The sequence below is a fragment of the Malus domestica genome, chromosome 11 (genome assembly GCF_042453785.1).
Source record: "Malus domestica chromosome 11, GDT2T_hap1".
Classification (NCBI taxonomy): Eukaryota; Viridiplantae; Streptophyta; class Magnoliopsida; order Rosales; family Rosaceae; genus Malus; species Malus domestica.
Window position 1 is genome coordinate 29,841,446 of NC_091671.1, and position 20,932 is coordinate 29,862,377.

The following is a 20,932-nucleotide window of genomic DNA, read 5'->3' on the forward strand; positions in this document are numbered from 1 at the left end:
ACGAAGAAAAAGAAAATTTCTAGATTATAAAAATATCATATATGTTCGATATTTTATAATCATACACAATATGGTTTCGAGAAGGAAGGTCTTACCATATATGTCGCATCTAATTTAAAAAGTGCAAATTGCCGAGGCATTTACACCCACGGGTATTTTTGCCATCCTTGACAGAGGTTGACGTACTTTAAGGAGGGTATTTAATTTGTCACGATTAAACCACGTTAACTTCTAGTATTGACTTCTTTATAAAGAGAAAAATAAAAAAAGGAAAGTGAGAGAGGAATGGACTGGAGGGGAGAGAATCCTACTCCTTACTCAGGAGTATAATTAAGGATTTAGTTATATCATACAGAGAGTTTAATGCCCAGAGCCTTGCTCTCAACTCTCCCCAACTCACCCTTCCCAAAACCAAACCCTAGGTTTCTACAATCTTAGTAGCTGGCTGTTTGCTCCAGATTGAGGTTGGCGGCAGCCACTCCCCACCTTACTCTCAGCCTCTCCCCCCTCCCCCCCGGCCCCAACTTTCTGCCAACCCATTTACCTCTTTTATTCCCTTTTATCCCTCCCCCTTCCCAGCGCCGCCCCCTCCCCGCGTCTCCTCCTTCCCCTACCTTCTATTAGCTTTTATAACACCTCATCTCCCTCCCCCCCCCCCATGTAGTTCTTTCCCACCATTTCATAAGTAGTTCGTCCTTGGTTGTGTGCTTCTACCCAGATTTTGTAAGCAGTATATGAATAAAATAAATTATTGCTGCACAACAAACCAACACAACACTAGGATTACCAACTAATATCAGATTCACCGTAACTAGAGAAACACCAGTTTATAATCTGTAAGACACTTACCTGGAGGCATCGCCATTGAAGAAACAACAGAAGAAGGAGTCTTCTACCTCCAACACTCGAAATGCTCTTCTCTAAGTGAATAGGGTTTTAGATAATATTCAGAGCGTTTGTGAGGAGGCAGGGACTTCAACTATATATATCCACCCATGTTACTAGAGATTCACTCGATCCAGCCTATTATCAGAAAGAGTGATAATCTCTATCACTTAATAAGTTTTAGTCCTATCATGACTCTATATACTAGTATATATTTGATAAGGATCAAAATTGAACAGCTGCAACATATAAAACTCCACGATTCTTGTCATACCAAAACTCTCAGACTCCTTGTGTTTCGCATAACTAGTATGACTAGTTAAACGCCACCCAAGTAGTCCAGTTGTAATCTCATTGTCATTCAAACAAGTTTTACATTCTCCCACTTGAATGTCAATGATATATCTCAATATGATAAGAATCATGATGATCATAGAGTTCACAAAAGCTTGCAACTGATCCTTCTCAGTAACTTGTCATCTTTAAGAAAAATATAGGACCACAGAAAACAAAGCACGAATAGCTTGCACTTTGCACTCTGTGATCACATACATATTTAGCTTAAAAACACTATGTCACTCTTGAGAGTCATGACGTCAAGAACTGACAATTCAAAATGTCAGTTCCAATTAACAAACTGAAATAATTCCAGTACCAAAATTGTTTGTAGAAACATAATCAGCCAATTTAAACAAATCAATAACGATAACAAATTTGCAAGATAACTAACAACCTTCAAGCAGTAAACAAAATTGAAACAAATCCAACACAGTTTATGGAGTGCTTACTCCCACTCATTAACTGAATCAAATACCTCTTTTACTCCCATGTTGAAAACATGTTTCTTGAAAACTCCCACTGGTAAAGCCTTTGTCATTGGATCAGCAACCATTAAACTTGTGTTGATGTACTCAATTTCGACAGTTCCTTTCTTCACTTCATCTCGTACTTTTAAGTACTTGATGTCCATCAATTTGCTGGCATAAGATCTCTTGTTATTCTTTGAAAAGAAAACTACAGCTTTGTTGTCACAATACAACTTGAGAGGCCTTTCAACACTGTCAACGATTTCCAATCCTTTCATCATGTTTTTAAGCCAAATGGCTTGTTGAGTTGTTGCATAGCACCCTACAAAGTCAGCTTCCATAGTTGAAGATGCAATACCTTTTTGTTTTGCACTTTTCCAAGATATTGCACCATTAGCCAACAGAAAAATATATGCATTAGTTGACTTTCTGTCGTCTACACACCCTGCCAAGTCCAAATCCGTGAACCCCACCAATTCCAGCTTGTCCACATGACCGTAAGTTAACATGAAATCTCTTGTTCTTTTGAGATACCTCAGTACCTTTTTCGCTGCAACCCAATGACATTCACCAGGATTTGATTGAAACCTACCAAGTACACTCAGTGCAAAAGCCAAATCCGGTCTTGTGCATACCTAAGCATACATAAGACTCCCTACAAGAGATGCATAAGGCTTGTCTTTCATTCCCTCATTCTCTAATTCATTTTTGGGACATTGATCACTGCTCAGTTTGTCTCCTTTGCCGATAGGTAATTCTCCATTCGAACATTTGTCCATATTGAATCTTTTAGCAACTCTATCGATGTACTGCCTTTGAGAAAGACCAAGAGACTTCATACCACGATCTCTTACAATTTCTATGCCCAAAACAAATCGAGCTTCCCCCAAGTCCTTCATGTCAAAGTTTAGAGTGAGCATACTCTTAGTTGATTGTAGTAGAGACATATCGGAGCTAGCTAATAATATATCGTCCACATAGAATACTAAGAATATGACCTTCGCACCAAGGACTTTCAGATAAATACACTCATCCAGTTTGTTCTCTTGGAAACCAGAAGCTACCATTACCTGATCAAATTTCTTATTCCATTGCCTCGAGGCTTGTTTTGGGCCGTATATAAGCGTAAAGTTTTTCCATTCTAATGACATGAATAAATTACTTGGTGAAGCGTATCTTAAAGTTGATATGTGGCAAATGAATTGTACGTATGAGATTGAATGTTTTAATGTTCAAAGTGTTGGTTCAAAACAAATGCTCACTCATGAAAAAACCTCAATGCTTTGCACAAAAGGTTGGGGCACATCTCTAAAGAAAGAATCATCACACTTACAAAACAAGACTTGTTGCCACAGCTTGATTTCAGCAACTTTAAAGAGTGTGTTGATTGTTTTAAAGGAAAACTCACCAATACTAGGAAAATAGGGTCAAACCGTAGCCAATCTTTACTGGAAATTATACACACTGATATTTGTGGACCCTTTCCAATTAAAACCACATGTGGAAAATCATATTTTATAACTTTTATTGATGATTTTTCACGGTTTGCATATGTATTTCTTATTTCTGAAAAATCTGAAGCCTTGCATTGTTTTAAAATATTCCATTTGGAAGTCGAAAAACAACTAGAAAAACACATTAAGATTGTGAGATCCGATAGAGGTGGTGAGTATTTTGGCAGGTTCACTGAAACTGGACAACACAAAGGACCGTTTGCAACTTATCTTGAACAAAATGGCATCGTGGCTCAGTATACCACCCCTGGGACTCTACACCAGAATGGAGTTGCTGAACGCAGAAATCGCACCTTGAAAGACATGATCAGATCCATGTTTGCACATTCAAAGCTTCCGATGTTTCTTTGGGGTGAAGCATTGAAAACTGCAAACTATATATTGAACCGTGCACCAAGCAAGTCCGTAGACATGGTTCCATTTGAAGCTTAGACTGGAAGGAAACCGAGCTTTCATCACTTTCGTGTATGGGGTTGTAATCCTGAGGCCAGATTCTATAATCCAACAGAGAAAAAACTCGATCCAAGGACCACCAGTTGCAAGTTCATTGGATATTCTGAGAAGTCTAAAGGGTATAAATTCTATTGCTCTCACAGTCACTCGAGGGTTATGGAAACCCATAATGCAAGATTTCTTGAAGATGAGGATGAAACTGACATCAGCATATCAGCAGCTACATCCTCAGAATTCGAAGAAATTACACTTGATAGTGACGTTATTGATTAGCATGCATCTACTCTTATTATTCCCATGGACATGCAGCCACACCTTTTTCATGACAATTCATATACGGTTCATGAAGCTGATACAACCAATGAGGAGTATGTGCCCCATGCAGACGTCCAGGAACATGAAGTCCATGCACCAGTACACTTAACTGGAGCAGATATTATGAATGATCCAGTACCTGCAATTTTCGAACCAAATATTCGAAAATCACAGCGAGTACGTAAGGCAGCATTATTGCCTGATTTCGTATACCTAAATGAGGCAGAACATACTATAGGTGATGAAGATGATCCCTTATCCTACAATCAAGCCATAACCAGCTCACGGTCCACATTATGGCAACAAGCCATGCATGAAGAACTGGAGTCCATGGAGAAAAATAGTGTATGGAGCTTAGTTCCAAAGCCATCTGGGACAACAAAAATTATTGGTTGTAAATGGGTGTTCAAGACAAAACGAGACTCACAAGGCAACATTGACAAACACAAAGCAAGGTTAGTGGCGAAGGGCTTTACACAAAGGGAAGGCATTGACTATAATGAGACATTTTCTCCAGTCTCAACAAAAGATTCCATGAGAATAATCCTCACTCTCACAGCACATTTTAATTTAGAACTTCATCAAATGGACGTCAAGACGGCATTTCTAAATGGAGATCTTGAAGAAGATATTTACATGCAACAAGCACCCGGATTTGTTAAAAGGGGGAAGGAAACGATGGTTTGTAAACTGAATAAGTTAATATACGGCCTAAAACAAGCCTCGAGGCAATGGAATAAGAAATTTGTTCAGGTGATGGTAGCTTCTGGTTTCCAAGAGCACAAACTGGATGAGTGTATTTATCTGAAAGTCCTTGGTGCGAAGGTCATATTCGTAGTATTCTATGTGGACGATATATTATTAGCTAGCTCCGATATGTCTCTACTACAATCAACTAAGAGTATGCTCACTCTAAACTTTGACATGAAGGAATTGGGGGAAGCTCGATTTATTTTGGGCATAGAAATTGTAAGAGATCGTGGTATGAAGTCTCTTGGTCTTTCTCAAAGGCAGTACATCGATAGAGTTGCTAAAAGATTCAATATGGACAAATGTTCGAATGGAGAATTACCTATCGGCAAAGGAGACAAACTGAGCAGTGATCAATGTCCCAAAAATGAATTAGAAAAAGAGGGAATGAAAGACAAGCCTTATGCATCTCTTGTAGGGAGTCTTATGTATGCTCAGGTATGCACAAGACCGGATTTGGCTTTTGCACTGAGTGTACTTGGTAGGTTTCAATCAAATCCTGGTGCATGTCATTGGGTTGCAGCGAAAAAGGTACTGAGGTATCTCAAAAGAACAAGAGATTTCATGTTAACTTACAGTCATGTGGACAAGCTGGAATTGGTGGGGTTCACGGATTCGGACTTGGCAGGGTGTGTGGACGACAGAAAGTCAACTAATGCATATATTTTTCTGTTGGCTAATGGTGCAGTATCTTGGAAAAGTGCAAAACAGAAAGGTATTGCATCTTCAACTATGGAAGCTGAGTTTGTAGAGTGTTATACAGCAACTCAACAAGCCATTTGGCTTAAAAACATGATGAAAGGATTGGAAATCGTTGACAGTGTTGAAAGGCCTTTCAAGTTGTATTGTGACAACAAAGCTGCAGTTTTCTTTTCGAAGAATAACAAGAGATCTTATGCCAGCAGATTGATGGACATCAAGTACTTAAAAGTACGAGATGAAGTGAAGAAAGGAACTGTCGAAATTGAGTACATCAACACAAGTTTAATGGTTGCTGATCCAATGACAAAGGCTTTACCAGTGGGAGTTTTCAAGAAACATGTTTTCAACATGGGAGTAAAAGAGGTCTTTGATTCAGTTAATGAGTGGGAGTAAGCACTCCATAAACTGTGTTGGATTTGTTTCAATTTTGTTTACTGCTTGAAGGTTGTTAGTTATCTTGCAAATTTGTTATCGTTATTGATTTGTTTAAATTGGCTGATTATGTTTCTACAAACAATTTTGGTACTGGAATTATTTCATTACCTTTCTTAACAAGCCAATTCTTGAAGCCATTGCAGTTCTTTCTTAAGTGACCTGTTTCTTTGCAAAAATAACACTCATTTTCTTTCTCAGGTTCAATGTTAACAGGCTTTATTTTATGAGATCCTTTAGAGATGATGTTAGTATTTTTAAATGAAGAAGAAATTTCTTTCTTCTTCTTCTTACCAGCAGCCACTGTTGAACTTTGAGTGAAGTCCCTTTTGCGTTTTTCTCCTTGCACAAAATTCACATCTACTGATTTGTCACTCTTGAGCCGATCTTCTTCTTGTGCACACATAGTGATCAGTTCATCGATGCCCCATTTGTCTTTTTGAGTGTTATAAGAAACCTTGAGCTGTCCATATTTTGGAGGCAATGAGTTCAAGGCCATATGAACTAAGAACTGGTCAGTCATGGGTACTTCGAGATCCTTCAACTTATGTGCAAGATCAACCATCTTGAGAATGTGTTCTCTGACACTTCCCTCACCATCAAATTTCATAGTGGTAATTTGAGTGAGAAAAGTCGCAGTTTCAGCCTTGTCAGATTCTTTAAATTTGTCCCCAACTGCAGCCAAGAAGTTTTTTTGCATTGTCTAGTTTTGGAACACCCCCTTTAACTGATGGAGCCATAGCTTTCCTCATAATCATCAGGGACATTCGGTTTGTTCTCTCCCATTTTTCAAACTTTGCCTTATGATCTGCAGTGCTATCTGCAGTAATTGATGCAGGTTTATCCTCCCTTAATGCTAAATCGAGATCCATAAGGCCAAGAACCATTTCAACATCCTCCTTCCACTTCTTGTAGTTAGAACCGGTCAGAGTCTCAATATTGTTGAAATTGAGGGATGTCATATGAGGAGCTGCAAAACCAAATATTTATTTTATAGGTTGTTAGTCATTATCTATCAACAAACAGAAGAAAAGATTACGCCTAATCTTTTCCCAACATATAATCGTATAAACATAGTATCATCTTTAGACAGAAACTATTTATACTAGATTTGCATAGCCAAAATATTGAACACAAGGGCAGTTTACATGACTCCAACACTTTTGAGCAGATGAAGAATGCAATCTTGTCAATTCAATATTTCACTATACATTGAATTATTTATTTAACTTGAATAAATAAACACTTTTGAGCATATTATTATTCACTTGATACAAATAAATCACATGTCTAATCCTTTAGACAACAAGCCAAAATCAACATCCTAAACACTTTTAAGCAGATTAGGTGTTGAGATCCTTGTTTACGATTCAATCTTATTTATCAGTTTGGTTTTGACAAATAAAACATGAATCCAAAAGTTCTTCTGGGTTGATTGTTCCAGTATTGCAATTGTTCTTCAAATGATCTTCTCTGGACAAAATAGCGAACACAACTAGAGGTATACACGGCAATATTTGATCATACATATATATAGTGATCATGCAAATTTCTTTGTTAGTATGCAGCGGAAGCATTTAATGACAGAGGATCAAAACATATAGATCATTCATATCGAGAGTTAACCATATATTAAATAAGGAACCCTAGCCATGTTGGGTTGGCTCTGATACCACATGTAAGCAGTATATGAATAAAATAAATTACTGCTGCACAACAAACCAACACAACACTAGGATTACCAACTAATATCAGATTCACCGTAACTAGAGAAACATCAGTTTATAATCTGTAAGACACTTACCTGGAGGCATCGCCATTGAAGAAACAACAGAAGAAGGAGTCTTCTACCTCCAACACTCGAAATGCTCTTCTCTAAGTGAATAGGGTTTTAGATAATATTCAGAGCGTTTGTGAGGAGGCAGGGACTTCAACTATATATATCCATCCATGTTACTAGAGATTCACTCGGTCCAGCCTATTATCAGAAAAAGTGATAATCTCTATCTCTTAATAAGTTTTAGTCCTATCATGACTCTATATACTAGTATATATTTGATAAGGATCAAAATTGAACAGCTGCAACATATAAAACTCCACGATTCTTGTCATACCAAAACTCTTAGACTCCTTGTGTTTCGCATAACTAGTATGACTAGTTAAACGCCACCCAAGTAGTCCAGTTGTAATCTCATTGTCATTCAAACAAGTTTTACAGATTTGAGTCATCCCCGTTTCAAGGTTCCTCGATTTTGGCTAGATTTGTGGTTTGGGAAGGTTTCATGGTTGTTGGTGGTTGGCTCCACTTCCATTAGCTTGTTTCCATGGCGGTGACACTCCCCTCAACCGATTTGGTTGCTACGCATCCTTGCACGTTCAGATCCGGTAGACTTGCTACTTTGGCGTTCAAATCTGACGATGGCCCTATCTTAGGTGTGGTCTTGGTTCATGTCCTGCTCACTGAGATGAGCTGACGGTGGTCCATTCTCGAAGTAGTGTTTGATTTTGTTGCTTGCCCTATGAATATTGTAGTCGCGTGTTTGCGGTGTTTGGATGTTGTCTTCACTTTATGCGTTGAGTTCGTGGTCTCGTCTTTCAACGATGATTTTTGTGGTTTCGCTCTATTGGGATATTGGGATGATTTTATGTGGCCTCGCATTTCTGCGATGACCTATGCGGTCGCCAGTATAAGTTTATTGCGTCTATCGTGTTTTTGTAATGGATTTGTATTGATGCGTTTTGTAGGGGCATGACAATGTTTGTGGTAGCCATACAGGGATTTACTATTGTTTGTTTCACTGTGCAAAATTACTCCATATCAATTTCTTGGTCACTGGAGCTTATGTACCCGATTGACAACCTCTGTAATTATTTGTGAAGTTCAATAAAACACCACTCTATCATTTCTTGTAAAAATAAAAAAATAAAAAATAAAATAAAAAGATTTAGGTATAGACATTTGGAGTATGGTGCATTCATCAAATGCTTGGGCCATATAAATCTCTATCAATACCACTCAATAAAAATTTCAAAGTTGTAAGTTCAAAATCAAATTTTCAAAATAACCAAGTGAGGGTTGTTAAAAATCTGCCCTAAAAAGCAATCATAAGATGAATTTTATGGGCATTTCAAACGTTAATAATAATTAAAGAACAAAAGATAATTTTTTATTTTTTATTTTATAGTTGTCATGTTAAAAAGTTATGTGCTTAAGCAATAAGTCCAATGAATATGTAATAGAGAGTGTATTCTAAAAAAGTTAGATTCATGAGAGCTTTCTCTCTCATACTCATTTCCTAAAAGTTCATGATCGTAGGATTTCCAATTAGGCATTGACAATCCACAAAGGTCACATGCTATGTCTTTTAGAAGAAATAACTAGTCTTGAGTCACTGGTGTGGTAGACATTAAGGCAAGTATGTAGGTACTCTATATAAGTAAGGGTTTATGTAAGTGTTATGCATATAAGTACCGGTTATAAACCAATAGAAGAGTTTTGTTTAAGCGTGCTTACCAATAAAAGAGTTTTGTCTAAGCGTGCTTGAAGAACCTAAGATGAATCAAGAAGATGTCCATCGATCCTTGTGAGGGGATGATCAGGGCTGTGTGGCAATACCCACAAAAAATAAATGACTATTCATTATTCGCTCTTGTGGGGGCCTTTTGTACTTAAAGGAAAATTATTGAGCGTACTAAAATCTAGTGGTTGGGTTTAATATTCATGAAAAGTTGGGTTTGAAATGATCCATGTTAGGGAACCAAGACAGCCTAATAAAAAAAGGGTTAAGGGCCTCCAAAGCCTATAAATAAAAGCTTCTTTCGATCTCTCTTTGGCAAAAGGGAACTTAGAAGTCGGCAAGAAAGAAATTTGAGTAGCCATGGATATCGCTAGCAACTTGCAATAATTGAGCACAACAAATACATTATGTAGAAAACCAAAAGCTCCAACCAGTGCAAACACTGGGTTCGTTTTGGGAACATCTGCCTACTATTGATCCAATTATCATACGAGATCGTAAGCTTAGTACTCTTCGAGCGAATAGGTGAGTTGCACCACAGTATTCCTTAGTATAACCTTCGAATAATAGCAATTGGACCTTAGAAAGAATCCCCTTGATGCTACTAAGATCTTCTAAAATCTTTTGCCATTGTAATGGCTTAAGTTAGAGTACATCATCAAATAACCTTGTCATGATACAATGATTATTTGCAAAGTTTTGTAGACATGCAAAAATGAAAACTTCGTTCTTTGCTTTATGAAGTTCTCACTGTAAGAGAGTTACCAAACTCATCTCGTCTTACATGTTGGGGGTTTGCACCACGCCCCACGTTGTTGTAGATAACAACATGTCATCCGATGGTACAAGAAAAATGACATTACAAACTCATCCACGGAGTACTTCATCATGCGAGATCCTAGAATATTACTAGTTGGTTACTAAGGCATCATCCTGGTGAGTCTACCAAACCCACGACAACCTCTGGTTTTCAATGGAATATATAGATATTCTCCATATCTATAAACTACCATTGGCACCACATGCACACACTAACCACGACTGTGTCTAGAAGACACGTAGCTTAAAGCTATTAAAGTGACTAGATCCGTTATTTTCTATTGTAGTGGTTCGTTAGTTATCCATGTCATTTTCTTCGAAAGAAAGTGTCCTAAAGCCATGCAACTTATCAAAAAAAAGCTACGACGAACCCCTTTCTACGACAAAATCAAGGAGCATCTCGATACGCACAAGAATTTTAATAAAATTAGCTCAAATGTATCTTCTGTGAATCTAGTTTAGTACAATTGTGTGTTTTATTATATATATTATACATTAACAAGATCATCTTGCACTCTTCTATGTATATTTATCCTTTTGTGTTTTTATAAAAAAAAAATGAGTGTATGATGACCTTTTTGGAGCAGCAATAACAACTTTCTTGTATAAAGGTTCATCTTTTAGTAGTTTTCATGCCTTCCACAATGTGCTAGAAAATTGAGTTTTATTCCAATTTTATAGGAATCAAACCACAATCCACCTCGACACGATCATCATAAATGGTTCGTGCAACGGTGGCGGATGCGGGCTCGGGATAATCTAATTCTACAATAAGCTGGAAATTTTGAGTTATATGAGAATGATTCTAATTTTTGAGCTCAATGTGTTGAACTCATTGTGTCAATACATATCATACTCATTACTCATATAACTATAGCAATAGTGTTATAATTACTAACTCTTTTTAAATATGAACACATCGGCCAACCCAAAGAAAAATATTGTCTTTTTCTTTGAGAGTTGCTAGCTATTAATACTGTAAGATTCATCATGCACTTCTCTTTAGTGTAAAAAATTAAAAAAATTAAAATAAATGCAAAATAATTTTTTTTAGTGCCAATAACAATTCTTTACGTCTAGTAAGAAAATAAATGCAAAATACTCCCTTTTTTTTTTTTAATGACAGTACGTACATTATAGTCGAGAAAATTCAAAACGTTTACCTAATCTAGGATCAAATCTATGGCCTCCTTTTCGCCTTATGTAAAATTAATTTTTCCATAGTAAATGAACTTCAGATTCTTTTAACACAACTAATCTAGATTGTGCATACCTAGCCAAGTCAAATGATGGAGGAAAGAACTTCTCAACTTTATATCCAAAATTTGACCAAAATCATGAAAATACTTGGCGTGAGAGAGGATTATTCAATTCTTTTAACACAACTAATCCAGATCGTGCAAACCTAGCCAAGTCAAATGATGGACGAAAGAACTTCTCAACTTTATATAGAGGTCCAAAATTTGACCAAAATCATGAAAATGCTTAGCATGAGAGAGGATTATTCAATGCAATAATTTTTCAATCGAAGAAAAGTCAGAAAAATCCAAGAGTTATAAATAGGCGACAATCGATCTGAATATATACAAGTTTTGGAAGTTTGGAATTATCACATACTTTCATTCGGACCTTTTCCTTATTGTCCAAAAAAATATATGTACATTTATACAACGATGGTGATCAAGTCCGAGCAATTGGTGTGTGTTATTCTACTGTTCCTCTCTTTGGTAAGCTGTGTGTGGTAACCTAGCTAATATGTCATCAGGATCATCTTTTTATATTTTTTAAGTTTTTATAACTAGTGAAGCAACTTATTTATCCAGATTATTCATATTTAGAATCGTTAATGGCATACTTTTGGAAGAATATCGATACTATTAGTTGTTCAAAATTCTGGTTTTCCTCATTCTATAAAAATACTGATATCTAAATAAGTCATTATTCAATAATTAAATTATTTGAGGTATCGTCTTGCTGTGTACATGTGTGTATATAATATATGGTTGAGTTTGTAATTAATTATATCACATAATTTGATTAATGAACATCATCTATATATGTTAATGATCAGATGGGATCAAGTATGGCAGCTCGGGCAGTACCCCATGACGATGTGTTAGAATGGGTACAGAAAGATAGTCGTCGTTTCCTGCGTGCTAATATCAGAGTTAGTGATCTTGATCGCACCATTAAGTACGTATTTAATTTGGCAAAGTATTCTTGCATGCATGCAAATTCGTTTCAGGTTAAGCTTGTCTAATACATAATTAATTAATTTTTTTTCTCAAAATATTATTTCTCAGGTTTTACACACAACTTTTTGGATTGAAAGTATTGAGTAGAAAAGATTTCCCAGAAGAAAAATACTCATATGCGATCGTTGGGTTTGGACCTGAAGAATCTCACTTTGTGATAGGGCTCACATGCCATCGTATGTTAATTTCTTCACTCCAAAACTTTGTCTAAATTGATCAAAACATATATACATATATATTAGGCAATTGAACTCTTAAAGAAACCCTAATATTTTATGCGTGTATGTACTAGCAAATACTGATTTATTACTCGTACGATCTTAATTCGCAGACAACACAACGGACAAGCTAGACATCGGAACAGCCTTTAGTCACTTTGGAATTGCAACCCAAGATGTATGTGTCATATTGTTCATTTACTTTCGCTGAATAATAAGTTTGAAACTTTGAGGAGTAGTGACCGTTTGGTTAACATTTTCGTTTCTGTGTGTTTGTGAATCAATCAACCTTCAGATTTATAACACGGTTGAAAAAGTTCGAGCCAGTGGTGGTGTGATCACTCGTGAACCCGGGCCCCTCGTAGAAGGAGGGGATACCGTTTACGCCTTCATGAACGATCCCGACGGCTACAGTTTTGAGCTCCTCCAGAGGCCGCCAACTCCAGAACCACTTTCTCATATATGTCTTAATGTTATTGATTTAAATCGGTCTATTGAGTTCTACAACAAGGTTGATTTTGCGTACTCTCTCATAAACCCCTTTATTCCATCTTAGCTATGATTATCAGAATGCTTACACAATTGCATTTTTGGCTGAAACGCCATGTGCAGTCCTTGGGCATGAACCTACTACTAAAGTTTGACGTCCCTCAAGAGCAGGTATATATATGTGTGTGTGTGTATTTTTTTTTTTTCTTTTACCTTCTAGGTCAGTTTTATACTTTCCTTTATATGACGACATTGGTGGTGAGAGTTTAGACTAAACCAGATAATGAGCCAACTATAAATTGATATCGAGTGAGAAGAGGACTGTCACTCATTCGAACAATCATAAATTTGTACCAAACTCATCACGGAAAGTCAAAACATGTCTCACTTACAAGTTGAGAGAAAAACCACTAAATTGTAATGCTGGTAACAGAATTCCATTTTACTTTGTAATATATGCACAACAAATGTTATATTAATTATTATTTTGTGTTGCAGTATACCGTAGGTATGGTGGGGTATGGATCCAATCTCACTCAAACAGTTGTGATCGAGTTGAAATACAATTATAATGTGACGGCATACAGGAGAGGAAATGGTTACGCACAGGTGAGTTACACCCATGCATATTTATACATTTCATTCAGTCAAACACACAAATGAAAGAAATTGCAAAGCGCGTTGAGTCGTTGTCTTTGATTTGGCCAAAAATTAGAATCCAAAGTCTGTTGACCTTGTTTCATCAAGATGTCTATTGACTTTCTTGACTCATTCTCTACTTTACAAACCAAAAATACACACTTGCCTCGCCTCCTAATTATTGATTAAGGATAAATTCTAGCGTCTAAAAACCCAATCACGTTAACTCTACAGCCCAAACACAAAAAACACATTTACCTCACCAACCCCCCCCCCCCCACCCAATCACGTTAACTCTACAGCCCAAACACAAAAAACACATTTACCTCACCAACCCCCCCCCCCCCCCAAAAAAAAATTATTATCGAACCCACAAAACCCCCTAGTCGTCACCACCACCCCCCCCCCCCCCCAAAAAAATAATCGAACCCACAAAACCCCCTAGTCCTGAGGATCCTCTCCAGATCCTCTTTGTAAGGATCACAGAAATCCTCAAATCGTGTCAGAAATCATTTTAAATACTTTTATTTAAAATTAAATATAAATAGTACTTGACAAAAACTAATCGCATGATGTACAATGAACTAACACGATTTGAGAATCCGAAGAGAATCCTCATCACCTAGTCCCACCTCCCTCTCTGCTTGACCCCTTCGTGTCTAGGGTTTTGTTGAGTGACTGCAATTAAAAATTAATCCTTGGTCATGGATTTCTATGTTCTAATTTTATTTTTGTCCAACATTGTATTCCAAGGTTGCTATTGGCACTGATGACGTGTACAAGAGCGCAGCAGCTGCAAAACTTGTTACCAAGGAAGTTGGAGGGAAAGTAATAAGACCACCGGGTCCACTCCCAAAAATTCACACCAAGATCACAGCATTCCTTGATACAGATGGCTTTGAAACGGTAAGGAACTAGAAAACCACATGAAAACTATATCTTTGATTCTTTCATGCTTTTATGTTGGAAAGATTCGAAATCTGAACATATCTTAGTCCTAACTCATTGCATCACTCTCTTTCACACCGCTTGAGTTAACCGGCAAAGGCAACATGAACCTCCTTTCATTGCATAACTCAAAGATATTATTCTTTTATGGGCGCAAGCTTACAGAAACATTTCTTGTTAACCCTCTAGGTGTTGGTAGACAATGAAGACTACCTGAAAAGAATTGAAGAAAGAGCGGTACAGCAAAATCCATAGCGTTTGGTACTGCCCATGTATTTGTAGTCTGCTCATGTATTTCTAGTTGAATAAAGAAGCCCTGATTCGAATATGTATTCGTTCTACGTATGTCCCTTTCTCCAATTGTTTCTCTGCATCCTTGTTAGGTTTTCTTTTTTCCGTTCTTTTCTGTTTCTAGGTTAACGATTCATTTTGCCTTACTGTAACTAAGCAAACTTTATTTGTCCAAAAAAATAAAAAAATAGCAAACCTGTATTCTGTTTTTACCTTGTAAGTTTTCTTTCAAATCTCCTTCAACAGCTTTTTGAAGCTATCTTCAGTGCGTTCACCGCGAGGTATGATCTTCAATTCAGAACAGAGTGCCAAGATTTCATAAGGATCCAGGTGCTCAAAAATCCCCGGGTCTCGATCATAATCCTGATAGCATGAAATTAAATTCAGAAAGAAGAAAAATGAAATGATGTAGTCAGCAGTCTTGATTAAACAATCCATTTTTCAACAACTCGCCGCCCTACATCAATTGAAAGGGAAGACATGCCTCCCACAATTCTCACCAATACACATAAGTTAACATTATCGTATGATAAAGGAAACGACTAAGCAAGAAAAATACTTTAAGAAATTTTTAAAAAGATAAGAAAGAGAGTGCTGTGCATATGCCACCTGCCATAATGTTTATTTTACCTTTTCTGTGACTATAACGACTGGCTTGGAACCAAATGCATCCTCCAGCTCTCTTAGTTTCTTCCTCATCATCTCAATATCCTAGATTCAGAACAGAAAGACGAAGTCATCACATTAGCGTCCAAATCAACATTTAACCAACCCTGCGGGCTAAATTCTGTTTTAAAGCAGCATTACACACCATCTACTTGTGTCTGATCAGAAGACTGAAATTAGATTATATTGACAAGACTGGACGGCAATGAAAAAGAGTAACATATTTTTCATTTTTTGGAGGGACAAAGGCAGCTACAACATATTTACATTTTACTTATGCAGCAAGCATTCAAAGTATAAAGGTGTCTCTCCATCATTTGGTTTAACAAAAACTGCACGGGATGTCGGGACATAATCTCATGTCAAAGAAGAAGCAGAAGATTGAATGTACCTTGGGCTGAAATATGTGATGGTCGCTGAATTCAAGTCGATCAACATAGAATGCCCCTATCTGCAGCAAGTTATCCACATTAGAGATACAATCACAGATAATAGAAACAAACCAAACGGCAACGAAATAAATTGTAACCACAGAGTTTGCCGCAAGACAAAAAAAAAAGACCTTTATGAAACTTCTTGGAATCTCCTCCAAGAAGGAAATTGGAAAATTGATCAGCAGCAAAAACACACAAAACTATGTTTATGTATAGGAGAGGTGGGCAAGAGTATAATACCTTCTCCATTCCCTTCACAAATGCATCTGCAGAACCAATGGCAGAAACACATAATAAAATGCTGTTAGACAAAGCTGTAATTGGTTTTCTGGAGTTGACATTTCCCACGTTGAAGAAAAAGCAGGGATCCATTTTAGTGAAGAAAATTGGAACAGATTTATTAACTTCTCTTAGCATGGAGTCTATATCTGTGAGCCTTTGTTCTGAAACCTGTGAGATTCACAAACATAAAATTGTCAATTAATGACTTTCCCTGGCTAACATATACAAAGTTAATGAGGGCGCCCGATTAATATAATCTTTAAGTCACCTTTTAAAACTAGAAATAAAAGGTCAGTTTATATACCAAATCTGCATGATGGAGCACAACAGCATCTGCCCGTCTAAGTGCATTCAAGGGTTCCCTTAATGGCCCACGTGGTATTAAGTGACAGTTGCCCCATAGTGTTAGTCCATTAATCATTAGAATCTCCAGATTACGCTGCAGGCTCCAGTGCTGTCTTGCAAATTTTTATAGCATAAAGCAAGAGCATAGCACCTCAATGAGCATAAGACAACTATAACCAAAAGTAACAAAAAGCAGCAACTAGGAGTGGGATTACAGATTCATGGAGTTAGCATCCAGACCACATATTTACAAAAATAAAAATAGTAGCAGAGCACAGGAAGCTCTACATGTCAAAATATAAATATGTTAAACGGTTAAAGTTTGATTTAGGCCAATTTGGCATGCCTCTCAAACTTCTCTTTGAACAACCATAAAAAGCACCCTTTCCTTTGCCATCCGGCACATCCCATATTAAGGATAGAGATAAAATATATAACTATACCTGCATTCCGTCATCGAGAACTACAGCACCAATTGTTTCTGAACTAGGATGATTCCCCACTTTCTGCCCTAGGTTAAATCCATCAGCGTAATTACTTGTAGAGTAAGGATCAACATAACCATATTTTTCAAAGAAATGAGCAGCAATAGCTGCCCGATTTGCACCCACACCTATCTTCACAGGCCTTCCAAGCAAATGCCTACGAAGCATTTTGGTTTCATCCCCACCAGCATAACCCTACCAGAGGCGTTTCACAAAATCTCGGGTCAGACTACAGAAATATCACTTGAAAATTCATTGACACTTTAAATAACACCTAAAAATTCAGACACAAAAAACCAAAATAAAGTACCCTGGTAAGAATGAGAGGAGAAATTCCCGAATCAGCTAAAAACCGCGCAATGAACTCGACCATCGGAGTTTTCCCGTTGCCTCCCCATGTCAAATTCCCAACACTGATCACTGGCACCGGTAACCTTCAAATCAGTAACTCCCTTTTAATTATAGCTAAAATCAGCAATTAACTAAATATATAATTATGTCAAAAAAGGGCCCTGCATTGATTCCATCTAAATTCTACAGTGTTTGATTTCGGAGAAATTCGCAAAAAGCGCCAAATAAAAGTTGGAAATAAACAGAAATTCAAGCTTGAATTTGGTTGCAATAGCTTCCCTAAGTGAAACGAATCATTAGGGTTTCAACCAGATAATCTAATTATTAGAGCTTCTAAACAACACCGACGGACAAACACTTTATGGACCGTTTGGTTGCTGAGAAACTGTGAGAAAATGTAGCACAATTGGAGCACGCACTTTTGAATGTGATACAAATTGATATTGTATTTCAATTTTCCGAGCATCCAGACAAGAGATAAATAATGAACCGGGGATTGGAAGAGTACCGGTGCTTTGTGAAGAGGCCATAGTGGTAGAAGGAGCGGCGGAGAGAGAGGGCGAGCCTGTAGAGAGAGGAGGCGAAGGAGAGGACAGGGATAAGAGAGCGGTGAAGATGAGTGAGCTTAGTGTGGTCCTGAGTGTAGGCGATCTCGCTCACCGCTTTCCTCAGTTTCTCCATTGAAGACGACTAAGCCAAGCACCGAAGCATTGCCCATGAAAGAGAGGGAAAGATGGAGGAGTTTTTTTTTTTTAAGCGAATTTTCATGAAAAGGTTTGGATTAAGATTATTTTAATTAATAATTATATTATAATTTTATTTAATAAAAAAATTAAATATTAATGAAAAATTCTTAAATTTAATAAAAATGACAAAATAATTTAAATTTTAATGAAAATGACATAATTTTAATAATAAATAAAAAACTGATGCGAGGGACTTATGTGTCCTTCACATATATTGTTTGTGAAACTAAACATTATTTATGAAACTGACACTATTTATGAAACTGAACAATACTACACTATTTATTGGTTCAAATTCATAAATAGTGTCTAGTTCTTAATCCACTTTCATAAATAGTATCTAGTTCTTAGCCATGTTTCATAAATAGTACCTAGTTATTGGGTTTAGTTTTATAAATAATGTATAGTAATTGATACAGTTTCATAAACAGTGTTTCTTTCTTGGTCCGGTTTCATAAATAGTGCATAGTTATTGGTCCTCTTTCATAAATATTGTCTTATTCTTAGTCATGTTTCACAAATATTGTCTAGTTCTTAGTTCAGTTTCATAAATAGTGTATAGTCTAGTTTCATAAATAATTTCCGCGTATTGATTTAGTTTTGGAAATAGTGTCTAATTCTTATTTTCGTTTCATAAATAACATCTACTTATTGATTCAGTCATATAAATAGTGTCTACTTATTGGTCTAGTCTTATAAATAGTGTTTAATTCTTAATTCAGTTTCATAAGGCTTGAAACTTAAACCTTTTAGTCCTATAAAAGCACCCATTGCACAGAAAACAATGATCCCATAAATGATCATTTAGACCAAAACGTTGAAAAGATTATGTTCTCAGTAATTATATTTAAAAGGGTTTTTATCACAAATGGTCCCTAAAATTGATCATCACCATCAAGATAGTCCCTAAAATTAAAAATCAATCAATGTAGATCCTGAAAATAGGCGTCGCAAATCAATGTGTTCCTTCTATCACAATTCTATTAAAAATTTCGTTAAGTGTTGATGTGGCACATAAATGGGCCCCACAAGATTTACCGATCTTTATCACAAATGGTCCCTGAAATTGACCCACACCATCAAGATAGTCCCCTGAAATTGAAAATCAATCAATGTGGTTCTTGAAAATAAGTGCCACAAATCCATATGATCATTCCGCCACTATTCCCTAAAAAATTGTTATGTGCTGATATGGGTTTAATAATTAATTTAAAAAGTTGTCTAAATACCTTTATGAAATTTTTTCCTTATAGTAGGGCCTACTCCGAAGAGAGATCATTTCTATAAATTCTCAAAAGCACAAGGCTTAACCAATGCCTAAAAGGGGGTGTGAAAATATTTTTCAACCAACAATAGACGCACCTCGGTTATAACTTCATTATCTCAAGGCATACCTCGATGTTTTTTGCATCACCAGACCACCAGAGAAGCGTCGAACAATCTCTCTAAGATTAAGATTGTGAGGATGTTGATCGCCTAAATGTTAATGGTAATGTCTCAGAAGTTGTTGTTAATGGGCCAAGCCATCACCAAAGGTAATCTCGATTCAAGTTCAATTCAATGAAGGGTGTCAAAGTGTGTAAAGATGGGTGTATTGATTATTTTTTTTTTTTTTTAGGGAATAGAGAGCGAAGGAGGTAGAGAAATGTGGACTAAGATCGGAGGTGATTACAGGATTGGGTTTTTGGGTTGACATTTTTTTATTAACTATTAAATTATAAAGCCAATTTGTAATATTTTTTTGTAATTTAATTAGACTTGTGTAACCCATTTATGTGTCACATCAGCACATAACAGAATTTTTTATAGAATTGTGACAGAATGGCTACATTGATTTGAGACACTTACTTGCAGGACTACATTAATCAATCTTCAATTTCAATGATCATTTTGATGTCGTGGGTCAATTTCAGGGACCATTTTGATGTTGTGGGTCAATTTCAAGGACCATTTGAGAGAGAAAAAAAAAACTTATAGGGCCCATTTATGTGCCACATCAGCACTTAACAAAATTTTTAACATAATTATAACAGAATGACCACATTTATTTACGACACATATTTTCAGGGACTACATTGATTGATTTTCAATTTAAGAGACCATCTTGATGATGAGGGTTAATTTCAGGGACCACTTATGATAAAACCCTTATTAAAAATTTGTTTTCAATTACCAAATTAAAATTTCCTCACATTTGTTGCATACCTACAATAATCAATGTAACTCTCCATCCAATTTCTTGAGCTTGGGTGTCGTCTTCAAGAAATTTTTCCTTTTGCTCGTAACACAAGTGGTACACCACATGTTATTATGTAAGCAGTGGGAAAATTTATTTTTATGTTATTAATTTTTTTAACACAAGAATCTCACAACTTGTATAGAGACGTGGTGTACCACCCCATGTTCTGATTACATTGAAAAATCTCTCGTCATCTTGACTACAATTGGAAAACAACACCACAAAAATAAAATTGGGGAATGTAATTCAATTTGAAGTCTTTTTCTTATTCTAAGCAAAAATAAATAAATCTATTAATGTAGCTGACAATGTAACACACCCCGACTGGAATCGAGGCATGCTAGCCGTCA

At 36.5% G+C, this 20,932-nt stretch overlaps 2 protein-coding genes and 1 long non-coding RNA gene across 6 annotated transcripts in view; 2 read left to right on the top strand and 1 right to left on the bottom strand.

Annotated features, from left to right (window-relative positions):
- The first annotated feature begins 7,189 nt into the window (after positions 1 to 7,189).
- The window catches only part of LOC139189175 (uncharacterized), a 99,088-nt gene continuing 85,345 nt past the window's right edge, over positions 7,190 to 20,932 (top strand). Inside the window, exon 1 of the long non-coding RNA XR_011572821.1 lies at positions 7,190 to 7,204. This is a non-coding gene — a long non-coding RNA (uncharacterized lncRNA). The remainder of the gene's footprint in view (positions 7,205 to 20,932) is intronic.
- On the top strand, positions 11,790 to 15,293 carry LOC103413226 (lactoylglutathione lyase GLX1-like). The gene is made up of 9 exons (XM_029088906.2): positions 11,790 to 11,921; positions 12,266 to 12,387; positions 12,498 to 12,625; positions 12,781 to 12,845; positions 12,963 to 13,178; positions 13,280 to 13,327; positions 13,655 to 13,765; positions 14,549 to 14,701; positions 14,933 to 15,293. Exons 1-9 carry the CDS (start codon positions 11,850 to 11,852, stop codon positions 14,996 to 14,998), a joined length of 981 nt encoding a protein of 326 aa, XP_028944739.1. The 5' UTR covers positions 11,790 to 11,849; the 3' UTR covers positions 14,999 to 15,293.
- On the bottom strand, positions 14,613 to 18,375 carry LOC103448393 (probable tetraacyldisaccharide 4'-kinase, mitochondrial). 4 transcript variants are annotated; one of them, XM_008387651.4, is made up of 9 exons: positions 18,106 to 18,375; positions 17,557 to 17,680; positions 17,205 to 17,441; positions 16,721 to 16,870; positions 16,375 to 16,584; positions 16,092 to 16,151; positions 15,665 to 15,745; positions 15,248 to 15,397; positions 14,613 to 14,956 (listed from the first exon to the last, which is right to left on the bottom strand). In XM_008387651.4, exons 1-8 carry the CDS (start codon positions 18,276 to 18,278, stop codon positions 15,263 to 15,265), a joined length of 1,170 nt encoding a protein of 389 aa, XP_008385873.2. In that variant the 5' UTR covers positions 18,279 to 18,375; the 3' UTR covers positions 14,613 to 14,956; positions 15,248 to 15,262. The 4 variants fall into 4 exon arrangements, with proteins under 4 accessions (XP_008385873.2, XP_070664705.1, XP_028944737.1 ...); XM_070808604.1 differs by having other exon boundaries at positions 17,557 to 17,666; positions 18,106 to 18,305; XM_029088904.2 differs by having other exon boundaries at positions 14,613 to 15,397; positions 18,106 to 18,363.

Excerpts from the sequence above, each read along its gene's own strand:
- LOC103448393 (XM_008387651.4), bottom strand. The coding sequence starts at position 18,278 with ATGGAGAAACTGAGGAAAGCGGTGAGCGAGATCGCCTACACTCAGGAC. Across the intron at positions 16,871-17,204 it reads TTCTCGATGACGGAATGCAG|CACTGGAGCCTGCAGCGTAA; the intron begins GTATAGTTATAT and ends TTTGCAAGACAG. Across the intron at positions 16,585-16,720 it reads TGCTCCATCATGCAGATTTG|GTTTCAGAACAAAGGCTCAC; the intron begins GTATATAAACTG and ends TGAATCTCACAG.
- LOC103413226 (XM_029088906.2), top strand. The coding sequence starts at position 11,850 with ATGTACATTTATACAACGATGGTGATCAAGTCCGAGCAATTGGTGTGT. Across the intron at positions 11,922-12,265 it reads TTCTACTGTTCCTCTCTTTG|ATGGGATCAAGTATGGCAGC; the intron begins GTAAGCTGTGTG and ends GTTAATGATCAG. Across the intron at positions 12,626-12,780 it reads GATAGGGCTCACATGCCATC|ACAACACAACGGACAAGCTA; the intron begins GTATGTTAATTT and ends CTTAATTCGCAG.